The sequence below is a fragment of the Solanum stenotomum genome, chromosome 3, assembly GCF_019186545.1.
Source record: "Solanum stenotomum isolate F172 chromosome 3, ASM1918654v1, whole genome shotgun sequence".
Classification (NCBI taxonomy): Eukaryota; Viridiplantae; Streptophyta; class Magnoliopsida; order Solanales; family Solanaceae; genus Solanum; species Solanum stenotomum.
In genome coordinates this window covers 6,456,573-6,478,518 of record NC_064284.1, presented here as the reverse complement: position 1 = coordinate 6,478,518, position 21,946 = coordinate 6,456,573, and the positions used below count along the sequence as shown (strand labels likewise).

At 30.5% G+C, this 21,946-nt stretch overlaps 3 protein-coding genes across 3 annotated transcripts in view; 2 read left to right on the top strand and 1 right to left on the bottom strand.

The window, feature by feature from the left end:
* The window catches only part of LOC125860957 (disease resistance protein UNI-like), a 24,545-nt gene extending 15,844 nt beyond the window's left edge, over positions 1-8,701 (top strand). Inside the window, exons 3-4 of the mRNA XM_049541017.1 lie at positions 5,610-6,458; positions 8,561-8,701. Of these exons, the coding sequence (XP_049396974.1) occupies positions 5,610-6,041 (432 nt within the window). The 3' untranslated portion in view covers positions 6,042-6,458; positions 8,561-8,701. The remainder of the gene's footprint in view (positions 1-5,609; positions 6,459-8,560) is intronic.
* Positions 1-21,946, top strand: part of LOC125860955 (disease resistance protein UNI-like) — a 237,323-nt gene that overhangs the window by 27,768 nt on the left and 187,609 nt on the right. Inside the window, exons 3-4 of the mRNA XM_049541014.1 lie at positions 8,724-9,055; positions 10,638-11,107. Of these exons, the coding sequence (XP_049396971.1) occupies positions 8,724-9,055; positions 10,638-11,107 (802 nt within the window). The remainder of the gene's footprint in view (positions 1-8,723; positions 9,056-10,637; positions 11,108-21,946) is intronic.
* Positions 12,130-13,688, bottom strand: LOC125860959 (ras-related protein RABA4d-like). Its single transcript, XM_049541018.1, has 2 exons — positions 13,322-13,688; positions 12,130-12,577 (listed from the first exon to the last, which is right to left on the bottom strand). Exons 1-2 carry the CDS (start codon positions 13,552-13,554, stop codon positions 12,130-12,132), a joined length of 681 nt encoding a protein of 226 aa, XP_049396975.1. The 5' UTR covers positions 13,555-13,688.

Here is a 21,946-nt window from a genome sequence, read left to right as displayed (position 1 = left end):
ATTATGTACACAAACAGTGAAAATCGTGTAGTTTCACAATCCAAATGTAACGTTTACATATTATGATTACAGTATATGAATATTTAACTTCTTACAAGACATGCCTAAATTTCCAAGAATTTGAAAAATAACAAAAAGTTGTTTTCACTTCAATAGAAGAGAACAAGGACTTCATCATGACTCACTTAATCAATTGGAGAGAAAATTCCAAAAGCAAACATATACTTTTACTTTTTATCTACATTTCTTTGTCTGACCATATGGAATCAATTTTAATAATGACCCCACTACTTTTTTTTTAGTTTTCATTTTCATATACCATATTCTCTATTATTCCACTTAGTCAATTGGAGAGAAAATTCCAAAAGCAAACATATACTTTTACTTTTTATCTACATTTCTTTGTCTGCCATATGGAATCAGATTTTTTGAAATGTTATCTAATCAAACACTCTCACTTTAATAATGCTCTCATTTTGAAATGCTTTTTTTTTTCTTTTTGGACACCTGATATCCGGTATTTAAATACACTATAATTTATGTTTAATTCTTTTTATTGAATTAAAGTTAGATCAAATAGTTACTTAAATGGAGCTTTGTAATAATTTATTATGTGATTTTATAATTTTTTGAATAAATAATTGAGGTTATTATAATAGTTTTACAACTTTTGGCATTCTTATTTTTATGAGAAAATATACAACACAAAAATTTCATATCGCATGTCTAAACAAAACTTCAATTTAATCTCATGATTTCATATTATGATATCATATCATAATTTCAAATCATAATTTCAAATCATAATTCCATATCGCATGACCAAATGAGTCGTAACAATTAATAGTGTACCTACCTGAAAGTCGTGCTATTATCAGTTTTGAATTTCCTCTTTTGTACTCATTCACTCTCAACCTATTTTTATTCTAGGGATAATACATATATTTGACCTTAAACTTGGCTTCAAATTTTAACTTTGACCTCCAACTTTCATAGTGCACAAACAAGCACTTTAACTATCCAACCTTTTAATAAATAAACACGCGATTTTTGGAGCCAAGAGTGTGAAATGCACACGCTGCCACGTGTATTATTGAGCCACTCAATGGCTGCCAACTAATTAAACACTTTACACCTCCATTTTAGAACTAAAAAAAAATTAAAAATTAATCAAGGGTAGAGTTGTCATTTCAGCATTTTTTTCACTGTTGTGTGCCTCAAAAATTGCTTCTCACTCGCGCAAAATGCGTGCACATCACGCGTTTTGCCAGGTAAGACACGCGTGTTTATTTATTAAAAGGTTGGATAGTTAAAGTGTCTATTTGTGCACTTTGAAAGTTGGAGGTCAAAGTTAAAATTTGAAGCCAAGTTTAAGGTCCAATATATGTATTATGCCTTTATTCTACCTTTGCTTCCTTGTAACTAAGAAATATGGATTTGTTATCTATTTTGGTGGGGAAAGTCAGTGGTTGCTTGATGAAGCCAGTGGAGCGAGGGATTGGGTATTTATTTTACTACAGCAGTAACATCAAAATTACAGAGGAGCTAACTAAACTTCAAAATTCACCATGGTTGTTAAAGGCAAACATGTATTTGTTATTTAGTCTTTTAAAATAGTACATGTCAGAATAGTAGTACCTCAAAGTTGTTCTGCAATTATTTTTTAGATTTCACACCTGATATTCGAAATTTAAATTCACATGTTCTACTTTGGAGGTAAAATATTTCTTATCAAAGACATGTTATTTAAACTCGAAATATTAGTTGTTGTTCAATTATTTTTAGATTTCACACCTGATATTCGATATTTGAATTCACACGTTCCACTTTGGAGGTAAAATATTTCTTATCACAAATTCGTGGCAATATAAATTAGGTGTTCTTCTTTAGAGACGTGAGTTGTTGGCTAAAAATTATAATTTTAAAACTAACTATTGTCAACTTAATTTTATCTCCCAGGTTTCCACACTAGCCTTTGCCAACTTATTTTTAACCCATGCAAGTTTGCAAAATTTTAAAAACTAAACTTATGTAGCGTTGTATCAACTTTTTACTTAGCTATTTCATAATTTATTAAGTTTGAAGTTTATTAAAAAAAATAGTCATTACCATTTCTAAATAATAATTTTATTTCATTTTAAAATCCCACTAAAGGCCCCCAACCCATTCCCTTAGTTAGTGGGATAGGACGGGTCTACCGTCTATGGGATCGCCCCTCTTCCCCCCTCCCCCCACACCCCCAGGCCAACTAATGTCCCGATCACCCTAGTCTCCTTAATTTCCTATCCCGTTAGATCATCTAAAAGTATGTGTACGTGTATTTACGCCTTAGGTGATGTCCTACTTGACAATTCATGTGGGATTATTCTAACAGATTTGTATATGTCACCTAGAGCACGTGTGTCTACCGTTAAATTTACAAGTTTAAGTATATCTATTTATGCACACACAAAATTGGATGGATNTTACCATTTCTAAATAATAATTTTATTTCATTTTAAAATCCCACTAAAGGCCCCCAACCCATTCCCTTAGTTAGTGGGATAGGACGGGTCTACCGTCTATGGGATCGCCCCTCTCCCCCCCACACCCCCAGGCCAGCTAATGTCCCGATCACCCTAGTCTCCTTAATTTCCTATCCCGTTAGATCGTCTACAAGTATGTGTACGTGTATTTACGCCTTAGGTGATGTCCTACTTGACAATTCATGTGGGATTATTCTAACAGATTTGTATATGTCACCTAGAGCACGTGTGTCTACCGTTAAATTTACAAGTTTAAGTATATCTATTTGTGCACACACAAAATTGGATGGATAAAAGATGTCAGCTGAGGTCAAGTTAAATGACATATTTATGTATTATGTTATTTTTTACAAGACAAGTAATAGTAGCTAAAAAAAATTAAAATTCACAAATGAAAGAATTCGTAATTTTAAATCAGACAAAAGGTTCATAACATGTACATATAATTTTGTGGGGGTTTGGCCATGAAAAAACATTTTACTTGAAATTTTTAAAGTTGAAATTGTGTTTGAACATGTTTAGTTGGGACATTGATATTTTCAAACAAAAAAAATACATACTTTATAATTTTTGCAAAACATCTATTTTTTTTAAGAATGCAAGGGAGTTAAGGTTAATATTGCACTATGCACCATAAGATTTTTAAACACGAATACACCACTAAAAAAATAAGGAACAAGTATACTGATTGGGAATTGATCCCTAGTCTTAGAAAAAGTATACTAAGTGTGGGAATTGATCCCTAGTCTTCCTGTTAAATAACTAACTATTAAATCAAAATACATCATTTAATCTTCTTATAGCATAATTAATATCAGTATGCAATATTAGACGTATTAATTTTGGGAAAATATGTATAAAAAGATAACTAACCACGAGTTCTAGTACCCATTTTTTACATGTAAATTAGTTGTTGGTGTTAAAAGGTAAACATGTATTTGTTGTTAGTAGCTTTCAAAATAGTACATGTCCATGTGAGGGAGAGTTAATAGTAGTACCTCAAAACTGTGCAACTATCTTTTGGGTTTCACACTTGATATTCGGTACTAATTGAATTCACACTCTGGTAAAATATTTCTTGCCAAAGACATGATACTTGAACTTGAAATATTTGGTTAAAGAAGAAGACTAACTGCCATTCTACCACGACTTTCAGTGATAAGGCCTCCCCGTTTTACTAGTACATTTTAATGCATAAACATGTTCTTCAATTTGAATTCAGTTGACATACATGTCCACCGACTTTGAGTGTGTATATGTTAATGTGTAAGTTGTTGTTTAGTCACTTTCAAAATAGTGAGGAGAGTTAATAGTAGTACCTACCTCAAAAGCCGTGCAATTATCATTTTTCAATTTCCTCTGATCTTGTATTCATTCACTCTCAACCTATTTTCATTCTATCTTGTAACTAATAAATTATTAATTTGGTAATCAGATATGGAATTCTTATCTGTTTTTACGGAAAAGGTAATAGATTGCTTGATCCAGCCAGTTGTGCGACAGATTGGGTATTTCTACTACTACAAGAACAACATCACATCTATGGGAAAAGAATCTGAGAAGCTGAAGAACATCAAAAGTGAGATGCAGGAAAAAGCGGAAGTTGCCCGGAGAAACTTACAACGCATTTCACTCAATGGCGAGGTTTGGTTAACTAGTGTTGATACCACTATTGCTCAAGTGGATGATGTAATGGGAGGTATACCTGAGGTTGAAAGGGGTTGCTTTTATGGGTGCTGTCCAAACTTGAAGTCACGTTACTCCCTCAGCAGGAGAGCTAAGAAAATTACAGAGGAGTTGACTGAACTTCGAAATGAAGCCCCCGACTCTAATGCTTTCTCCTATGATCATCCAGTCCAAAGTGAGGCTATACCTAGTTACGATGGTGAGATGTTTGACTCCAGAAAATTGCAAGAGGATGAGATCATGGAAGCTTTGAAAGATGACGAGGTCACTGTGATTGGTATATGTGGTATGGGTGGTGTTGGTAAAACAACACTCGCTGAGAAAATCAGACTAAAGGCAAAACAAGAAAGGGGTAATAATTTCATAGATGTCGTCATGGTAACTGTCAGTCAACAACCAGACTTGAAAAAACTTCAGGGTCAGATGGCAGACGGACTCGGGCTGACATTACAAGGGGATAATTTGTGGAGTCGTGGAGATCAGCTGCGTACAAGGTTAATGGATCAGAACAGCCGCAACCTTATAATCTTGGATGATGTTTGGGAGGCTCTTCATGATCTAGACAAACTTGGAATTCCCAGCGGTAGCAACCACAACCATCGCTGCAAAGTGATATTGACGACACGTTTCCGAAATGTTTGTGAAGAAATGAAAGCTAAGAAGATCATGGAAGTTGAAACGTTATCCGAAGAGGAAGCATGGAGCCTTTTCAAAGAGAAAGTCGGTGATTTTGGCAACGATCCTTCTCCGATTGACATAGCTAAAGAGGTTGCCAAAGAATGCAAGGGGTTGCCGCTTGCAATTATTATACTTGCAGGAGCACTAAAGAGTAAAACCAAGCCTTCGTGGGAGGATGCCCTTATACAATTACGTGATGCAGAACCAAAAAATATCCCTGGAGTGAACAGTAAGGTGTATAAATCTCTGAGGCTAAGCTATGACCACTTGGGCGAGAATGAAGCAAAGTATCTCTTTTTGCTTTGTTCTTTGTTCGAGGAAGATAGCTATATTCGGACTGAAGAATTGCTTGGATTTGGAATGGGGCTTGGCATCTTTTCTAGAATTAAAAATATACAAGGAGCAAGAAAAAGGGTGTGTTTTCTATTAGAAATATTGAAAGATGGTTTCTTGTTATCCCAAGGTTCAGAAAAAAAACATGTGAAAATGCATGATGTGGTCCGTGATGTTGCTATAAGTATTGCGTCTGAAGGAGAGCATAACTTTATGGTAAGTCACGATGTTAACTTGGAAGAGTTTCCGAGAAGAACTTCTTATGAGCATTTCAGTCACATGTCAATTGTTGCAAATAAATTTGATGAGCATCCTAGACCAATAATTTGCACAAAACTGAAGCTTTTAATGTTGAAACTCTGTTTTGAAGATCCATTCAAACTACAGGACGATATTTTTGATGAAATGAGTAACCTCAATGTCTTGAGCCTGAGGGGACACAGATTTGAGGAGTCCATTCTGTGTTTTCCAGCATCCATTAGGAGGTTGTCAAGTCTGAGGACGCTGTGTCTGAGTAATTTAAGGTTGGATGACATATCCTTTATTGGGGAACTTGTCGAGTTAGAAATTCTCAGCCTAAGAGGTTGTGAGTTAGATGAGCTACCAGAGGAGATAGGAAAATTGACCAAGCTAATTAGGTTAGAGTTTTGGAATAAGAGTAGAACACTTAAAAGGATTTCAGGAGGGGTGTTATCAAAATTACTAGCTCAATTGGAGGAACTACATATGGTGGGAGTAGAAGGTTGGAGTGATGTGATCTACAGTAACCTTGGCCTTCCCTCCAAGTTGACACGGTACAATCTTGGAACGAGTTATTAGAATCCATGCAGTGATGATTACGACAAGATTATTGCTTTAGAGGTCACGAAGACTGCCCCATTGGGTGATTGGATCTGCCACCTGTTGAAGGAGAGTGAACTTGTAGAGTCAATCGGAAAGGACTCTAATAATGTGTTGACTGAGTTGCAGCTGAATGAATTGCAGAACGTGAAATGTCTCAACCTCACTGAATGTGATTCAGTGACACATTTATTGAAGACAACACATGAAGTAATCAAGTTCCCCAATTTATATGAGTTGAGACTTGAATCTCTGGAATGCCTGACTCACTTTTGCAGTGACAATGTTGAGCACATTGAGTTCCCTCTGTTACGGAAAATGATCTTCTTTTGGTTACCTGAGTTCCAGAATTTCAGGCCTACAGCCAACAACTCAAATCCTCTTTTTGATGAAAAGGTTTGCTTCTTATCATCAAAATGTTACCTTTTACTTGAGCATTAAAGATTTTTACTTAAACAAAGTCTATTGCTCAGATATATCCTTTCTGTCTAACAATTGAAAAAAAAATAAAATTAATTTTTTACTTAAAAAATCCATATAAGGCTATTAGTTGATGTGAATTTTTGTGACTTCTTTTATTCAACGGTTAATATAAGTTTTAAATATCTTCCTTATAGATCTATTAACTTTTCATTATTTGAGTTTCATATTCTTATTTTTTTGTGTGAAAATAAATAGATATGGAAAAGAAGAAAAAAATAAGAACAAATTTTAAGACTATTCTTTTTTTGCAGCTATATTGTAATTTATTTTTTGAAAAAGGGTCAATAATGCCTTAAATTACGTGAAATAATAAAAAATGCCCTCAATTTATAGTTTAGTCCAAAATGTTCTTGCCCTCAATATTTTGGTCAGAAAATGTTCTTTGTCGTTGATAGTTTGTTTTGGAAATGATCCTATTGTTACTACTTGACTCAAAAATATTTCTTTCCGCATAAATATATTATTTCTTTTCTTTTAAAACAAATTTTATTCCTATTAAAAGATATTACTTTTGAAGTACTCTATTATTGTTTTCTTTACTTTTTAAATTACTTTAACTATTAAAAAATGTACCCTTTAAACGGATAATATATGTCTTACATATAAGATCATAGTAAATCAACCATTAATTTTTATTTTGATATTTATAATAAAATAAGAAATATTTTTAATATTATTTTTTTCGAATTGAAGTAGGATAAACATTTGCTAATAAAAAAATATCATTAGGAAAAGAATGTGTNNAATGTTCTTTTTGTTGGTAGTTTCTTCTGGAAATGTTCCTATTGTTACTAACCGAGTCTAATATATGGTGCATAATTTTCTTTTTCGTTAATAAATTTATATTTATTTAATTAAAATATATTATAAATTTTTATTTTGATATTTATAATAAAATAAGAAATATTTTTAATATTATTTTTTTCGAATTGAAGTAGGATAAACGTTTGCTAATAAAAAAATATCATTAGGAAAAGAATGTGTTCAAAAAGAAAATAAATAATATATTTATTTGAAAAATGACATTTTTGCCTTATTAAGTAACAATAAAGGCATTTTAGATCATTTTTTGCTTATTTTTTATATTTGCAGAAAAATGGGACATCTATGATAAATTTTACAAGCAGGTGAGTGAAACCCAAATTATTCATTGAATTAAGGGAAAATGGGCAAATATACTGCTCAACTTTGCAATTTTGAGCAAATATACCTCTTGTTAATAAAATTGGTGCATATATACATCTACCGTCTAATATATGGGCATATTTATAATTTTCGTTAATAAATTTATATTTATTTATAAAATATAATTGTAATTTTTTAATTTAAAAAATGTCATATGCCTTTCAAAAATTATCTCTACCGCTATAGACTCGGCCCAAATGGAAAAAAAAATACTAATTTATTTGAGACTACTAAAAATCTTTTTTTAAATATGAAACGAGATCATATACAATCAAGGGCACTATTAATAAGGTAAGAAATAGTCCCCTTTCTTGTACTTTTTCTTTTGAGTTTCGTTTTTATTATGTATATAAAAAAACTAGCCCAAAAAACTTTCTTTCATTATATTTAACAGCTAATATATATGTGGATTTATTTTCTCAGGTCATCTTGTATTTTAGTATGTCATTTTAAAGAATGCTATTTTGGAGATGCATTTTTTTTTTGAGTAATTTGACCTTAAATAATTTCTTCCATATTTTGAAAAATGATGGTGTTGTTTCTCAAAAATGAAGTGTTAAAACTATAATAATTGCTTTATAATGTACTATTAATCAAACGGTCATGTTAAATATTAATCAACTTATGACCTAGTGTTTTCTTCCAATATATCTGCAACAAAGTTTGAAGTCTTCAACATTTGCAAGTTTCTTGTCCCAACCTGGAAGTGCTATCTATATTTATTTGGCTTTTTAAAAATATATAAATAAATGTGTGTAAGCACTTTTGGCTTCTCCACTCAATAGCTCCAACTGTATCTGCAACAAAGTTTGATACTTCAAAGCTCGCAGGTTTCTTGTCCCAACCTGGAAGAGCTATCCATCAGCGGGATTAACAACATAAGTGTTCTATGCTCTCACCAACTTCCAACTGATTACTTCACCAAACTTCAAACATTGCAAGTATCATATTGTGGAAAATTGAGAAACTTGATGTCTCCATCATTGGCCAAAGGTCTTCTGAATCTCCAACTGTTATGGATACAATACTGTCAATCAATGGAAGAAGTGATCACTAAAGGAGAAGGAATCATGACCTTATTTCCCCGATTGGAACATTTGACTCTTACCAATCTGCCTAAGCTGGGGCATTTCTTTATGACAGAGCACACTCTTGAATTTCCATTTCTCAAGGAAGTGATTATTACTGACTGCCCTGAAATGAAGACGTTTGTCCAACACGGAATATATGTGAGTACACCGATTCTCAAATGTGATGATGAGGTGAAAGTAGATGATCTCAATAAATGGATACAACAGAGGTCAAATCCTCTTTTTGATGAAAAGGTTTGCTTCTTATCACCAAAATGTTACCTTTTACTTGAGCATTAAAGATGTTTACCTAAACAAAGTCTATTGCTTAGATATATCCTTTTTGTCTAACAAGTGAAAAAATAATTTTAAATTAATTTTTTAATTTGTTTTTTAAAAATCCATATAGTGCTATATTTGATGTGAATATTTGTGACTTCTTTTAATCAACTGTTAATTTAAATTTTAAATATATCCCTTATAGATCTATTGACTTATCATTATTCTTATTTCATTTTCTTAGTGTGAAAATAAATAGATATGGAGAAGAAGAAAAAAGTAAGAACAAATTTTTAGACTATTTCTTTTGTAGCTATATTGCAATTTATTTTTTGAAAAAAGGTCAATAATGCCTTAAGTTACATGAAATGATAAAAAAAATCCCCTTAATTTATAGTTTAGTCCAAAAATATTCTTCCCCTCAATACTTTGGTCAGAAAATGTTCTTGCCGTTGATAGTTTGCTCTGAAAATGTTCCTATTGTTACTACTTGAAACAAAAATACTTCTTCCGCATAAATATATTATTTCTTTTCTTTTTTAACAAATCTTATTCCTATTAAAAGATATTATTTATTTTTTGAAAAAAGGTCGATAATGCCTTAAATTACGTGAAATGATAAAAAATGATCTCAATTTTTAGTTTAGTCCAAAAATATTCTTGTCCTCAATACTTTGGTCCAAAAATATTCTTTTTGTTGGTAGTTTCTTCTGGAAATGTTCCTATTGTTACTAACCGAGTCTAATATATGGTGCATAATTTTCTTTTTCGTTAATAAATTTATATTTATTTAATTAAAATATATTATAAATTTTTATTTTGATATTTATAATAAAATAAGAAATATTTTTAATATTATTTTTTTCGAATTGAAGTAGGATAAACGTTTGCTAATAAAAAAATATCATTAGGAAAAGAATGTGTTCAAAAAGAAAATAAATAATATATTTATTTGAAAAATGACATTTTTGCCTTATTAAGTAACAATAAAGGCATTTTAGATCATTTTTTGCTTATTTTTTATATTTGCAGAAAAATGGGACATCTATGATAAATTTNATATATTATGTTTGTTTGGTAAGAAGTTGACACATTGTATTATGTATTAAAATGTGTGACAAATGTATTGTCCATCAATAAAACTTGTATTATATGTGAATAATAAATTGTTCTTTGTAATATATATTAAAACTTTATTATAAATGTATTAAAAATGATCAAGTGAAAAAAAAATGTTATTGCTATAAATGATAAATATTTTTTATTTATAGTATATGTATGTAAGTTTCCTTTCTTTAAATTCAAAAATGTCATGCGGCTTTCAAAAAAATAGCTCTATCTGCAACAATGTTTGATACTTCAAAGCTCGTAGGTTTCTTGTCCCAACCTAGAAGAGATACATCAGTGAGGCTGACAGCATAAGTGCTCTATGACCTATGACCTACATAAAGTCTATTTTACCTTTTACTATTTACTTACGTAAAGTCTATTTTACCTTATGACCTAGTGTTTTGTTCCAATGTATCTACAACAAAGTTTGATACTTGAACGTTTGCAGGTTTCTTGTCCCAATCTGAAAGTGCTATATAGCATTGGGGCTAACTGCATAAGTGCTCTATGCTCTCACCAACTTCCAACTGACTACTTCACCAAACTTCAATCATTGGATGTATCGCATTGTGGAAAATTGAGAAACTTGATGTCTCCATCAGTGGCCAAAGGTCTTCTGAATCTCCAACTGTTATGGATACAACACTGTCAATCAATGGAAGAAGTGATAACTAAAGGAGAAGGAATCATGACCTTATTTCCCCGATTGGAACATTTGAATCTTACCAATCTGCCTAAGCTGGGGCATTTCTTTATGACAGAGCACGCTCTTGAATTTCCATTTCTCAAGATAGTGATTATTAATGACTGCCCTGAAATGAAGACGTTTGTCCAACACGGAATATCTGTGAGTACACCGATTCTCAAATGTGATGATGAGGTGAAAGTAGATGATCTCAATAAATGGATACAGCAGAGGTTCAATAACAAGGTATGTCTTGTTCCGCTAGCTATATAACTTATTGCTACATGATATTCTAAGGTTCTATTACTGCTCTCTTTCCATTTTAGATACTTCATCAACTTTCTTTTACTTAATAAGCTAGTCATCTCTCTCTCTTCTTTTGCATTCTCTGTTTCCTGCAGGAACAAGAAGCTAGTCATGGCGACGAAGCTGAACCTAGAGGAGGTTCCAGTGGAGAAAGGAAAATTGATCCAATCTAATTTTGTTAAGAGTTTTTGAATAAGCATCGAGTACTTAAAAGGATTTCACCAGTGGTCTTATCAAGATTAGTTCGATTGGAGGAACTACATATCATGGGAGTAGAACATTGTAGTTACTCCACATCGAGGGATTTGAAATCCTTATCGTGGTCGACTGCACTGACATTGTAGTTTGTGAAAGGTGTTCAGTGTGTGTAATCTTGAAATGAAAACTCTGTTGCCTTTCTTCTGTTGGTTAGGCATAATTGTATAGATTTTTACATTGTATAAATTTCTGTATTCGAATTATATAACGTACTAACTAATTACCTTCAATGTTGTTTACTTCCAGGGCATACAATCGCACCCCATCTAATTTTATTATCAACCATAGATGTGCCCGAGTTCCCAAGACCTTGACCCTGGCAGATAGTCTGTTACAAGCTCTTTTTATTATTCCTGTTCACCATACTAGTATGTTTGTAACTTTAACGGAGTTAGTATTTTGAGTTTATCAGTGTTGTATTCTAGAAAAGCAAGCATAGTAGATTCTGGATAAATTGTTTCTACATATTAAGTGAAGTCATAAACACAAATACATGACAAAACCCGTAGACAGGGTTGTAGCTCCGCCCCTGATGCCCAGTGAACAACTTAATGAACTGTATACACAAATAGCTAAACAAACTATCTAAATCAACTTCATCATCAACAACAATTTCCTATTCTACATAAATCATTCCCAGTTATATTATGATTTCAGATAAATAAAAAGACCTCTAGAACTCGATAAAAAATCATGACGACATGCAGCAACCACCACTATTCCCACCAGAATCCAAGTCCTGGCCAGGAACAATGATCCTGGTTCCCTTTAAAGATTGTGACTTCCCATAATCAGCTCCCGGAGCTGCAATAAGCGTATTCTTGCTAATGATTTTATAAATTTCTGTTAAAACTGTCATGAATGCACCCTCGACGTTTGTGGATTGAAGAGCTGATGTTTCCATAAAGAAGAGATTTTCCCTTTCTGCGAATTCTTGAGCATCTTCAACTGGTACAGCTCGAAGACTTCCTAGATCACATTTGTTCGCGATGAGCATTATAACTATGTTCTTGTCAGCATGACCTCTTAGTTCCTCCAGCCATCTAGCCATATGATCGAATGATTGGCGTTTTGTTAAGTCATAGACTAGCATCGCGCCAACTGCACCTCTATAATATGCACTTGTTACTGCTCTATACCTGAGAGAGAAATGAGAGATGATTCATTGAGTTACAACAATTATCAAATTGGCTATGTTGCTCTAACTCTTCAAAAGTGATCCTTCAGAAGTAGAGCATTTTGGAGGATCCTGGGAACATTTCTCTCAAGAGTCCGAGCAACATAGCTTGACAGAAGGGAAATGTTTACAGATAAAAAATGGGATCTAGGGAGGGTAAGATGTATGCAGAACTTACCCTACCTTTGTGGGGTAGAGAGGTTGTTTCCAACAGGCCCTCGACTCAATAGAAATGAATTGTAAGACATGTATCTACCTTGTACAATGATAGAAACAAAAACTCAAAAAGAAACATACATATGGAAGTCTAAATCACGATTTAAACTACTCTTTAAGAAGATTTATCACAAAAAACAAGAACGTCGTCTCAAATATCTCAAACAAGTTGGGATCAGCAATATGAATTCTAACTAATAACCATGCCGTTCAAATTTAGGCTCATCTCAAACCAATATTACACAAAAATAAAAAGTACCAGAAATTCTCTATATTTTTATAACCAAACGACTTCCAGAAAAACATAGGACCTAAAAATAAACGTACTAACATGCCTAACACATAATTCCAAACTAATTAATATCACCTGCACTAATTTTTCGCTAAATTTGCATGGATTGCGAGAAAAAATGAAAAGGAAAGACAACAACTATGCATAAAAATTCGCGAAAAAGAACCAAGCATAGAAAGATTGAAAAATTAAACTGGCCTTTCTTGTCCCGCAGTGTCCCAAATTTGTGCCTTAACGGTTTTGTTATCAACAAGCAAAGTTTTTGTTTGAAACTCAACCCCAATTGTAGCCTTTGAATCTAAACTAAATTCATTTCTTGCAAATCTAGCCAATAATTGAGATTTACCAACTGCGGAATCTCCAATTAAAACAATCTTAAAAACATAATCAATCTTTTGATTATAATGATCTGCATACAAATTCGAAGACATTATAACCCGAAAAATTTCCCCTTCAACCCAAAATTTGTATGAATGTATCTTCCAAATCTCCGGATTTTAGCATATGGTTGAAAATTAGAGATGTGTTGATCAAAATTTGTATCGAAAAAGATACAAATAAATCAAGATCCCAATAATTATGAAAATGACCAAGATCAATTTCTCATAAATTTGAAATTATTTGTGGAATTTAGAATTTGCTTCATACATTCATAGGAAAGATGAAAAAATGGAAGAAGAAAAAAATACCAACGGTTAGTGTGGGTCCCTTCAACTGTTTTCTGGAAAAGGGAAAAATAGAAGAAAAAAGTTTTCTTATATTTTTTTTAATTTTATTTCTTTGGATTTTATGATACAAATAAATTGGCATGGACACTGTTAACATATTTAATAAAGGTTGAAAAGTATATAAATTTAGTAAAATCCTGTTTTATCAATATGTACTGAAAATGTCCGCTCCATTTAAAACAGGGAAAAGACTCAAATATGTCATTAAATTTTGAGAAAAGATTCATCTATGTCATCCGTTAAAAATTTGGCTCATTTATATCATTTCCGTTTGAGAAAAAGCTCATCCATGCCANTCAATATTGGATCCGAAAGCTCTTTAATATTGAGATAAAAACATAATAGGGATACGATGTTGTATTACCAATGCTTGAGAAGCCAAACTTTTGGCGTGTGGAGAGTGTTAAGCATCCACATTACTATATCAGTAGCATTGATTTGTACTTGACAATAAAAGACACTGATAATGTAGGAGTTGTTTNTAAAACGGTCATTTTATGAAAATTTCCAAAAATGACCTTTAGGGTCATTACAGTGAGATTCTATCATTTCCTTCAATTTACGACTTCTCTTACTCTGGAATTTGTTGGCTTTTGTGAGTTTGATTACTACGCAGAAGATGGATAAACACAAGTACCAATAGTAGATACTAAATCACCATAAAACAACAAGTTGTTGATCAAAACAAGGACTTAAACTTTGTTTAGGTTATTGTGGAGTTGTGAACATCATGTGCTCTACAGTTTTCTCTGTTGAATAGCAGAAACTTGATAACATTAAGGTTTAAAGTTTTTGTTAATTCCTTTAATTGCTGGTAGCAGCAATATATGTATGTGTGCACCAGAATATGTATTTGAATTTGCGCCTTCCAATTTGGAGCGCGTAAAATACTTCCTACTAAAGGGAACTTACTTGAACTCGACACATCTGATTAAAGAAAGCGAGAACTTCTACTTATCATTTCATCAAAATCTTTGATGATAAGAATAAGATCTACCCTTCTTTGCCAAAGACAACTTACTCGAACACGAGACATCTGGTTAAAGAATGAGAACTCAACATTCAACTACTACCTTTGGTGATAAGGCCTAGTGGCCCCTTCTACTACTACCTTCATCTTCTTCTTTCATTTGTTCTGGAGAGTAGTACAATAATTATGTTGATGGAACCAAGTCATAGTATTGCCACGTGAGTCAACACTTGATCAACTAATTCTACACGGTACTTTTTATCTTCCACAAGCATAGGTATCAGATAACTTTGGCTATCAATGTTTGAATATATGAAAAGAAATCACCTAATTAATTTCTTTTGTTCAAAGAAATTTTAACCTAATACTTCAGTATTTTCAACTCACTTCAATAACCATAAACTTTTCTATATTGACAATGTAAAAAAAACTTTTACACCTTAAAATAACTTGTAACTAAATCTAGTAGCATTGATTTATACTTGCTAGTAAAATACACTGATAATATATTTTAAAAAACATCATATTATATTATAAGTGGGAAGCCTCTATGTCAAAAGTTGAATTACAAAAATGTCCTTGTAATATCATAATATTTATGGACAAAAATGTAAATATATATTAAATATAAATAAAAACTATTGTATTCTTTTAAACACTATTATTACATATTTATGAACAAAAATATAAATACACATTAATTATAATAAATATCATAAAATATTTATAATAATAATATTATATTCTAAAAATGGAGAACTCACAATCTTTGGCATGAATTAATATAGATACAATGAATATTTGTACAATTGGATGATATCCTATTAAATGACAAAAGAAAATCAAAAGTTTAGGAACAGTTAAAATGACCCTTAAGTGTACCTCAGTTAAAATGGAGAACTCACAATCTTTGGCATGAATTAATATAGATACTTCTAAGTAAATGCATTATGCATATTATTACATATTAAAAGGAACGTTAGCATACCATCATTCTAAATATATAATACGTAAAAAATATCGCATGTGATGTGACAGCGCCAGTTCCATCATATCAAAATTATACATCCCCAATTAGTATCCTGTCAAGGAGATATGGACATGATTGTTCATCACAACCTCTAGCACATAATTCACAGTCCCTTTCTTTTATAGGATTTGACAAATTGTTAGTCTTTTTTCGTCTCCTGTTTTAAAAATTTGTATTTGAATTTATCTCAAAGATCTAAACTTTAAACTTATTAAATTTATTTGAAAATCTTAAAATGTTAATGGCAGATTTGAATGTTGTTTGTCCACAAGTAATAAGCAGAAGAAAGGGTAGGGTAAATGCATATTATTTGTTGAGGCTGGAGCAAAGGGAGTCTTCACTAATAAAGACAATGTTGAAGGTTTGTGATCCTAAAGAGTACAAATTGGTTAGCTTGCCTTCCCTCTCTCAAATCATAAAAGGAACGATTTGTAGTTAATATGACTTTATTTTTTGTAATGCATAGTTTGATGCTCCAACATATAAATTTTTATAGAATAGCCTGAACACATGGTGTCTTAATCAATAAAAATAGGGGGCTTGGTTGTCGTTTTTGCTTTATATATATATCATATTATATTATAAGTGGGAAGCCTCTGTCAAAAGTTGAATTACAAAAATGTCCTTGTAATATCATAATATTTATGGACAAAAATGTAAATATATATTAAATATAAATAAAAACTATTGTATTCTTTTAAACACTATTATTACATATTTATGAACAAAAATATAAATACACATTAATTATAATAAATATCATAAAATATTTATAATAATAATATTATATTCTAAAAATGGAGAACTCACAATCTTTGGCATGAATTAATATAGATACAATGAATATTTGTACAATTGGATGATATCCTATTAAATGACAAAAGAAAATCAAAAGTTTAGGAACAATTAAAATGACCCTTAAGTGTACCTCAATTACTCCTACCGTGCAAAGGTATAAAAATTTTCAGATGAATTATATTCAAAAAATTATATTAAATGCTAAGTAATTGCTTCAATAAATACTTACTATGAAAACTTGCAATCGTTGAACTTTTGATTTTCTTCTATTATAATTAGCACAAACTAATGATGAATTATATACTTGGTAAATTAGTTAAATTTATCTTATATAAATGGACATTTAGCTTATGCATAAACTTTCACTATTGGATATATATATATATATATATAATTCTATACTTATTAAGCTCCCAAGTTAAAAGTTGAATTACAAAAATACCCTTCAACTAAAAAAAAGAGTTTTTAATAAATGGTTGTAATATAATTCTATACTTATTAGGCTTTAATTGTTTTATATAATAAAATAATAAATGGAAAACGAAAAAAACCAAAGAGACGATGATCAGATAATAATTTTTGATACTTTAAAACTTTTGGTTTTTTTATGTTAGAGAAAAGAACCCTTTCCTTTCTTCATTTACATTTTTAAAAAAAATAGACCAATAACTCTCTAAATTATCTAATCTTTCCTCTTCCCCAATTTATTACTCAATTAAATCTTAAGTTAATACTCTATATAATTATATATATTGAATGAAAGATGAAAGAACTTCCTGAATATACCGTTTCATATTCCTTTTTTGTGCACTTATATAATTTATATAAATGCATATTATCATATAAGATAATAGGGTTGCTTCACTTCAGTTGCAACATAATATTATGATATATTCTTTTGCCTCATTTTCTTTTCATTGCTTTAATTTATTTTTTTCTGTTTCATGTCTGATGTAGTGTATTTCTTTGCTTATAACAGGTCATTTAGGTGAATACTTTTTCTTCCATATTATTCTTATTTGTAAAATATAAGGTATGTGCGTTTATATTCTCATTCATTCCTGTTTTTTTAATAATGTAGATGCATTCTTGGTGAATTATTTTGTTTTACTGTTTATGGGGTTTCATAATTGGAGTGGTAGTTCCTTCAAAGAAATATTAGTAAAAGACATTCCAAATATCGTGAAAAAGACATATTTAGAGTTGATTTATATTGTAAGCACATTTGAATGTTGCATATGATTGTTGTAGTCCTCCTTTCTCATTTTTTTATTTCCGTTTTCACTCTTAAAAAGATAACAATGATTTTTTTTTCCCTAATGTAATCACTATTCCTTTGCCTTCTTTTAAAAGTGATAGTCAATTCATGATTTTATAAAAATAACTACAAATAGTAATTTAATTTGTAGTTTTAGTGATAATGTTTGGTTAATTTTTAGAGTGTGCAATTTATTTTTACCATTATAAATTAATTACATACGCTTTAAATTTATTGTAATACAATGTAAATTACCTTGGTTATTATTAATTATTTTTATTTTCCATCTTCCTATGTATTAATTTTTCTCATAATCTATTTATCTTCCTTTGCCTCAAAACATTGTTATCAGATATATATGCTATTATTTTTTTTCTTTTGTTTACTACTCTTCACCATGCTACTATATCTTATGTGTCAATTTAGTTATCAATTTTTTTTTCCAGGTAAAATATTAATGACCCATGAAATTTATTCTTGAAAAGCTTGGTGTTTTCTTGATCTATTTCCCAAGTTATTATATAGATCTTAAGAGTATTGAATACTTATCTGTTAGATTGAAGCAAATTACTCTGAATTTTATTACATCTACATCTTTATCTATTGAACTTAAATTTGACCTTTCTATAGCAATCAGTTGATTAGTGCTTTATTAATAGTAACTCTCTGATGGGATGTAATTTAAGCATTTTCCCTTGATTTTGTGGCAGAACAACACTATTATATTATATATAGATATAGCACATTTGCATCATAAGAGCACCTAGACTATTCTACAAAATGAACTTGTAATTTTCTAAAAGTGGGAACAATCTAAGTCAGAAGTTGAATTACAAAAATACCCTTTGACTATTAATTTATTTTCTTAAGATCATTTAAAAAAAATATTTTTCCATTTAAAATCAACTTCATAACTACACCTCTTCATTTTCCTAACTTATCATCTTATGATCATAAATAAACAATAAATAATAAATAATAAGAATAAAAATAAAAATTTATTAAAAGTAGAAAACTCAAAAATTTAAAGTTGGATTACCATTTTACTCTTATATTAAATAAAAAAGTTATAAAATATTTTAATAATTAAATATTAAATAATAATCATAAATTAATTTGTCATTTTTCCTTCACATAAAAAAAGAGAAATAAAACTTTTATTAAATTAGTAAATATAGTAAGTATATATATAAGTGGAACCAAAATATTTTAAAAACTGAATTATCAAAATGTCCATAAAATGTTGAATGACATCATTATCCTTCAATCAAATATTATTCCTATAATAATATTGTACATGAATTTAAATATACACTTAGTTCAATGCATTAGGCTATTGAATATATATACACGAAAAAACCCATTAATGTTTTGTCATTTATTTAACTCTTATTTATGTTTTTTTCTTTCTTGAAGGTAAGTCTATCTTCTAATAAATATAAATAAATAATAATATAGCAAATGAATGACCTAGATAAATTAAAGACATAGAGTTATGTGTATTCAATTTCTGTAAATGCTTTATCTTCCGATTCTTAATGCGAAAAGTAAAATATCTCTTTGTAGTAATAAACATATGGAGAATTGAAAAAGTTGCTTGGTATATTCAATGTGGAGTAATTCATTTGATCAATTCAATACAATATATTCATGGACTAAATGTTATATATTGTGTATATATAGTGAAAAAACACAAGACAATTATTTCAATTCATCAAATTATTAGATTATCAATCCTACTTTGTGTAGNATGACCTAGATAAATTAAAGACATAGAGTTATGTGTATTCAATTTCTGTAAATGCATCAAATTATTAGATTATCAATCCTACTTTGTGTAGCGACATTTTTTCATATTCATTTTGTGTTTGTGTCTCTCTTTTCTACTTCTGCTTATGTGCTCTATTTTTTCTATTCATATTATAAGTTATTGTCTTTAATTCGACTTATTCATAGATGTTTTCTGATTAGTTGAAAGTTCATTTTACTTGGGTATGCAAACGTTTGTATCATAGTTATTTCACCTCTTGCAACATAGAAATTTATCATAGTAATATCAAATCAGATAAGATTACTTTTTTTTTAATTATCTCCTTGGAGTATCATGAAACTATATATTCTTATTTGTGTAATTTTGGTTAGGAATCAATTTACATAATTTAAATTCTATTTTTTTTTGTTAAATTCATAGAAAATAGAACTAATAATTTTGAATTAGGCAAGGGTACACGTACCTATAATAATTATGATTTATATACATCGATTAGATAGTTGAGCAATTATTATTTTTATCACTAATAATAACTATTTTTTTTTTGTAGGTGTACACCAAAAAATTGACAATGATCCACTAGCTATCATAAGAAATGTATGTGTTGATCGAATTTATGTGCACTTTTTACAAAACACAAATCACATTCGATAACAACTTCTTGACCTGTATGTGATTGTAATAAGGTGGAGGCTACAATTTCTTAGAAAGAAGGCAAAATTTTTAGAACATGAAATATTTTGAACCAATAAGAGATACTTAAATTATGTGTTGTGACATATTAACAAAACTTTTATCAAGTTGAATACTTGATATATTAAAAAATACATAATTAAAAGTGTTCGAATATTACTTTTGAAATTCACTTGATAGAAATATTTCAGCATTATGTACCTTCTATTGATAATAATATTGATTGAATAGGCTCACCATTCATTGGTTTGAGCTTGTAGATTTTCTCTTCAATTACTATGCAAGTTATCGCACAATGTTCATCTTCTAACCATCTTAAGGAAGACATAGATTGATCTAATTTCTATATAACTTTTGCAAAACACTACTCTCATTTGACAAAAACTTCTTATAAATACATGCAAATCTTTAATTTTTGTGCAACTTATCACACTAATTATAATGTTTTCAAAGTTCTTGTACTAATTAAGCATGAGATACATGGGCAACATACATGTTCAAGCATATATATATATCGTCATAACAACTCCACATAATTTAGCATGGGACACACGTGCAACGTACGTGTCCAGGACTAGTTCTAAAAAAACATCAAGTAGTCATTTGTGTGAAACTGGAAGGGAAATACTTTGTTAAAAGTTAGAGAGAATGTCTGGACTGATCTTTAAGTACCTGGCAAGCAAGTGGAAAATTCCGAAAAGCAACAATTACTTTTCCTTTTTTTCTTCTTTATTGTCTGCCATTACAAGAAAGCATATATTTTGGGAAAGTCGTAACATGAGTTTGAGTGAAGGAAGATATAGAATCAGATATGTTCACTACTTTAATATGTTAGCTAATCAACACTCTCACTCTAAAGATATTAGTTTGACCACACTCTCAACATGAATGCACAGCTTATAAATCTCTGTGAATTTGTTGCTTGGAATAGAACAATCAAATTCTCCATTACCTCTCCTCTCATATTTCATTTTCATTCCAAATTCTTCATTTCCGCTCTCTGATATTTCGTTTTCATACCAAATTCTACATCGTTGCTCTTTTAACTTTCATTTTCACACCTTCCAGTAACTAAGAAAACCAGTCAAAAAGAGGGAATTTGAAAGCAAAAAAAAAAAAAAACCAATAGCAGAGTTCAGACTTGAGTGTTGAAAAAAGGCTTATTACTAAACTATACTGGCGATGGAATTCTTATCTATTTTTGTGGAAAAAGTCACAGATTGCTTGATGCAGCCAGTCATGCGAGGGATTGGGTATTTATATTACTACAAGAGCAACATCAGATGTATGGATAAAGAATCTGAGAAGCTGAAGAATATCAAAACTGAGGTGCAGGAAAGAGCGGAAGTTGCCCGGAGAAACTTACAACGCATTTCACGCAATGGCGAGGCTTGGTTAACTAGTGTTGATACCACTACTGAACATGTGGAAGCTGTAAGGCAAGGTACAGCTGAGGTTGAAAGGGGTTGCTTTTATGGTTGGTGTCCAAACCTGAAGTCACGTTACTCGATGAGCAGGAGAGCTAAGAAAATTACACTGGAGTTGATTCAACTTCAAAATGAAAGCAACAGGCCT